The sequence below is a fragment of the Penaeus japonicus genome, unplaced genomic scaffold, assembly GCF_977035675.1.
Source record: "Penaeus japonicus unplaced genomic scaffold, GWHDUDI00000001_assembly GWHDUDI00000026, whole genome shotgun sequence".
NCBI lineage: Eukaryota > Metazoa > Arthropoda > Malacostraca > Decapoda > Penaeidae > Penaeus > Penaeus japonicus.
In genome coordinates, this window is record NW_028234428.1 from 30703988 (window position 1) to 30708987 (window position 5000).

The 5000-nt window shown below is 42.6% G+C and overlaps 1 protein-coding gene across 1 annotated transcript in view; it reads right to left on the reverse strand.

Moving 5' to 3' along the window:
* The window catches only part of LOC122246371 (carboxylesterase 4A), a 16683-nt gene that overhangs the window by 7852 nt on the left and 3831 nt on the right, over nucleotides 1-5000 (reverse strand). Inside the window, exons 4-7 of the mRNA XM_086552287.1 lie at nucleotides 3970-4043; nucleotides 3099-3210; nucleotides 1510-1730; nucleotides 1-153 (exon numbers count right to left, since the gene is read on the reverse strand). The exon at nucleotides 1-153 is cut by the window's left edge and continues 46 nt beyond it. Coding sequence (XP_086408413.1) covers nucleotides 1-153; nucleotides 1510-1730; nucleotides 3099-3210; nucleotides 3970-4043 — 560 coding nt within the window. The remainder of the gene's footprint in view (nucleotides 154-1509; nucleotides 1731-3098; nucleotides 3211-3969; nucleotides 4044-5000) is intronic.

Below are 5000 nucleotides of genomic sequence, written 5' to 3' on the forward strand. Positions count from 1 at the left end.
AGGAACCCGAAGGAATTCCTGGGCCTCAACGATGTCCACGGGGCTCTTGGGGATGACCAGCTCGAGGTCAAGGTGGTTCTCGGCGGCCAGGGTGTCCTGCACCACGGGGCAGAGACCTTTGAACCCCAGACCTCCTTTCATGCGATCGTCAGCCTGTAAAAAGGGGACGTTGTGCAGGTTGGTGAGCGGATGATGTTAGTATTTTTCTTTCTTATATATATTTTTTTTTTGTTTTTGTTTTTCATTCCTTCTTCTTATTATTTTCTTCTGTTTTTCTTCTTCTTCTTCTGCCTCTTGTTATTCTTCTGTGAAATTGCTTGGTTGTTGTTGCCTATTTTTTGTATACTTGTCTTTTTAATGATGCGCATGACATAAGTCCTATAGATGATATAAAGATAGTAAATTAATACGTATATTAGTAAAAGAAAAAATATATATATATATTTTTAACGTAATGCTTTTCTATACAGATGTATGTATGCTGTATCAAAAGTGCTTAGGAAATGAATGAATAAATCTTGCAAATCAATCAAGTAAGAAAGGGAAATGATATTGTCTGGAAAAATTGTAGAACAAACCAATTATGGATACAAGGAATCTGTTACGACAATAAAAAAGGCCAAATAAAAAAAACTACGTTTTCATACGTTTTTAGCACACACACACACACACACACACACACACACACACACACACATATATATATATATATATATATATATATATATATATATATATATATATATATATATATATATACACATATGTATATATATATATATATATATATATATATATATATATATATATATATATTTTTTTTTTTTTTTTTTTTTTTTTTTTTTATAAACAAAATCCAGAGAACAATTTGCAAATTTCTGAAGACCGCATAATATCACATGTTTACGGCATGTTTTTCATTCATTCACACTATCTTTAGCAAAAGATCATCATTTAGTTCATGTACTTGAATCGCGGTGTATATATGTGTGTGTGTGTATGTGTGTGTGTGTGTGTGTGTGTGTGTGTGTGTGTGTGTATGTGTGTGTGTGTTTGTTTGTTCGTGTCATACAAGCTGTTATCTCTCCTGATTTGTCACATGACCTATACCGACAACCCCCCATCCCCATCACACCCTCCCTCCCCCCTCAACCTCCCCTCCTAACCAACCCCACCAGACCCTCTCCCCCTCCCCCACTAACCCCCCATTCCCCCTCTTCCCCTCCCCCCTCAACCAGCCAACATCCCCCTTTCCCCTCTTCCTCTTCCCCCTCAACCAGCCAACCCCCCCTCTCCCCCACTTCCCCTCCCCCCTCAACAAACCAACCCCCCCTTCCCCCCAATTCCCCTCCCCCCTCAACCAGCCAACCCCCCCTTCTCCCTCTCCCCCCCTCCCCCCTCAACAAGCCAACCCCCTTCCCCCTTTTCCCCTCCCTCCTCAACCAGCCAACCCCCCATTCCCCCCCTTCCCCCTCCCCCTCCCCCCCTGAACCAACAACAACCACTCACATAAATTTTGATAGACGCGCGGTTGACCTCGTCCAGCGTCTTGCTCCGCATGCACTCGACGGCCTTGACCTTGTCTCTGACCTCGTCGCAACCCAGGGTCTCAGCGGTCAGCCAGAAGCCGGACTCGGGGTCAGGGTCAAGGGTCCATTCCTCAAAAGCCGAGCCACTCATGGGCAGGACGCGTTGCACCAGCTGCCGCCCCTTGTTCTGGGCCACCGATCCTGGTTTCGGTGGGGGGGGGGGGAGAGAAAGAGAGGGAGAAGGAGAGGAGTTAGTTAGTTTTTTCTTGGGGGGGGATGTTTTTAAGGGGGTACTTTTTTATTAAGGGGGTATTGTTTTTTTGGGGGGAGGGGTTTTTTTCTTGGGAGGTGTTTTGATTAAAGGGGTTTTTTTTTATTAAGTTTTTTTTTTTTTGGGGGGGGGGTTAGGGTTTCTGTGAGGTAGGTTTTCGGGTGTAGTTTTTGAATAAGGGGGGATTTTTTTTTTTTGGGGGGGGGCGGGGGAAAGGTAGTTATTTTAAGGAGTAATGTTTTTTGGGTGGATTTTTTTTTTGGGGGGGGTGTTTTTTATTTTGTTTAAGGGGATAATTTTTTTTTTTATAATGGGGTAATGTTTTAGGGGGTAGTTTTTTAAGTGGGATGGTCAAAAATTGTTTTAAGTTTGGAAGTTTTGTATTTTTAGTTTTTTTTTGGGGGGTGGGGAAGAAGTGGGTGTCTCGTTTTTTTTTTAAGCGGGGGAAGGGGGAAGGGGGCTGAGAGAAACAAGAAAGAAGGGGGCGAGGATTTTTTGAGGGGGATGGGGGTGGGGTGAAAGGGGGGAATGTTGGGAAATGTTGATTTTTTTCAAAATAATTATTGAGGGTGACAGATAGGAAGAACGAATATATATATATATATATATATATATATATATATATATATATATATATATATATATATATATATATATATATATATGATATTTACTAACTCGGAAACAGAGTTAGTAAATATCAAACTATGATGAATGACACAGGACAACAAAGTGTAGCTGTGGCTAATTAATAATGGAGTGAGGGAGTCACATCTAGTACATTACACACAAAAACACACACGCACACACAAACACACACACAACCCACCTACCCCTTTCGCCACGGATCTTTAAATCTACTCCCTTTACTCTCTCTCTCTCTCTCTCTCTCTCTCTCTCTCTCTCTCTCTCTCTCTCTCTCTCTCTCTCTCTCCCTGTCTCTCTCTCTCTCTCTCTCTCTCTCTCACTCTACTTCTCTCTCTCTCTCTTTCACTCTCTCTCTCTCTCTCTCTCTCTCTCTCTCTCTCTCTCTCTCTCTCTCTCTCTCTCTCTCTCTCTCTCTCTCCCCCTCTCTCTCTCTCTCTCTCTCTCTCCCCCCCCCTCTCTCTCTCTCTCTCTCTCTCTCTCTCTCTCTCTCTCTCTCTCTCTCTCTCTCTCTCTCACTCTCTCTCTCTCTCTCTCTCTCTCTCTCTCTCTATCTCTCTCTCTCTCTCTCTCTCTCTCTCTCTCTCTCTCTCTCTCTCTCTCTCTCTCTCTCTATCTCCCCCCTCCCCTCCCCTCCCTTTTATCCCAATTACCGTTCGTGAGAGGTGTTATCTGCATCCACGAAGTACTCGCGCCGCCCGCACTCTGCCCGAACACAGTCACAGTATCTCTGTCGCCGCCGAAATATGAAATGTAGTCTTGTACCTGGAGGGCGGCAGAGAGGGAGACTGAGGATGGGGATAATGATGGTGGTGGTGATGATGGTGATGGGGATGATAGTGATGGTGGTGGTGAGGATGATAATGATGATGATGATGGTGGTAGTGATGGTGAGGATGCTAATGATGGTAGTGGTGGTGATGATGGTAGTGATGGTTGTGGTGGTGGTGAGGATGATAATGATGATGATGATGGTGGTAGTGATGGTGAGGATGCTAATGATGGTAGTGGTGGTGGTGATGATAATGATGGTGGTGAGGATGATAATGATGATGGTGGTGGTGGTGGTGATAGTGATGGTGGTGATAGTGATGGTGATGATGCTAATGTTGCTGCTACTGATGATGATGGTAAGGATGGTAGTGATTATGCTGATGGTGATAATGATGATGATGGTGATAATGGTAGTGATGGTGATTATGATGATGACTGTAGTGGTAGCGACAAGATCTAAATTGGCAATATAGATCTTAATGAGAATGACGATAATAACAATGATACTGACAATAATAATGATGATGGTGATGACAAGGATGACAATTATCTTAACAATGATAATGATAACGATAATAAAAATGACGATAATGGATAATAGTAAAAACACCACCACCACCAACAACAATAATAGCAACAACAATGAAAACAACAACAACAATAACAAAAAAACAACCCCAAAACAAGACAAACGATGATAAAAAAAAAGAAAAAGAAAATAAGATTAAAAACTAAATAAAAAATTCTTACCCAACGTAAGGCCGTTATCTGATCCATTAAGCCCATGTTGCCCGGAGCATCTGGGATTCCGCCAGCTAAGAAACCTAAAAAAAGATATTAAGAAAAATTATGATAGAGATATTAACAATGAGGATATTGATGGTGTGATGATGATAATGATGATTGATGATGGTGATGATGGTGATCATGATGCTATAAAAGTAAGAATATAGTGATTATGATATTAATTATAATGATGATGATGGTGAGCATAATTGTGATAAGTATAATGATAATGATAATGACAATGATAAGTATAATGATAATGATGACATTGTTGATAACAATTACGATGACACTTATAATAATATTGATAATAAAAAAAGTAAGACAATGAGAAAAAGATAAATAAGGTACACAATATAAATGGAATAAAACAAACTAAAAAAAAAGGATTGATAATACAAAAGTCACATTTTTTCTCTTTTGCGATAAGAGATGAAGGAGAAAGATGCAACAACAAAGATAAGGATAAGAGGGATGCAAGGACGGAGGGAGAGGAGGGGTAGAGGGAGGGAGGGAGGGAGGGAGTGAGGGAAGGGTAGAGGGAAGGAGGGAGAGAGTGAGGGAAGGGTAGAGGGAAGGAGGGAGGGAGGGAGGGAAGGGTAGAGGAAACGAGGGAGAGAGTGAGGGAAGGGTAGAGGGAAGGAGGGTGGGAGGGAGGGAAGGGTAGAGGGAAGGAGGGAGGGAGGGAGGGAGGGAAGGGTAGAGGGAAAGGAGAGGTAGAGGGAGGGAGGGAAGGAGGGAGGGAGTGAGGGAAGGGTAGAGGGAAGGAGGGAGGGAGTGAGGGAAGGGTAGAGGGAAGGAGGGAGGGAGGGAAAAGTAGTAGGAAGGATGGATGGATGGATGAATGGAAGGATGGATGGATGGATGGATAGATGGATGGAGAGGAGTGGTGGGATGGAGAGAGGAGTGATGGGAAGGAGGGAGGGATGGAAAGAGACAGAACAATAGAGGGAGAGAGAAAAGGCGAGAGAGAAAGTGAGAAAGAGGGAGAAAGA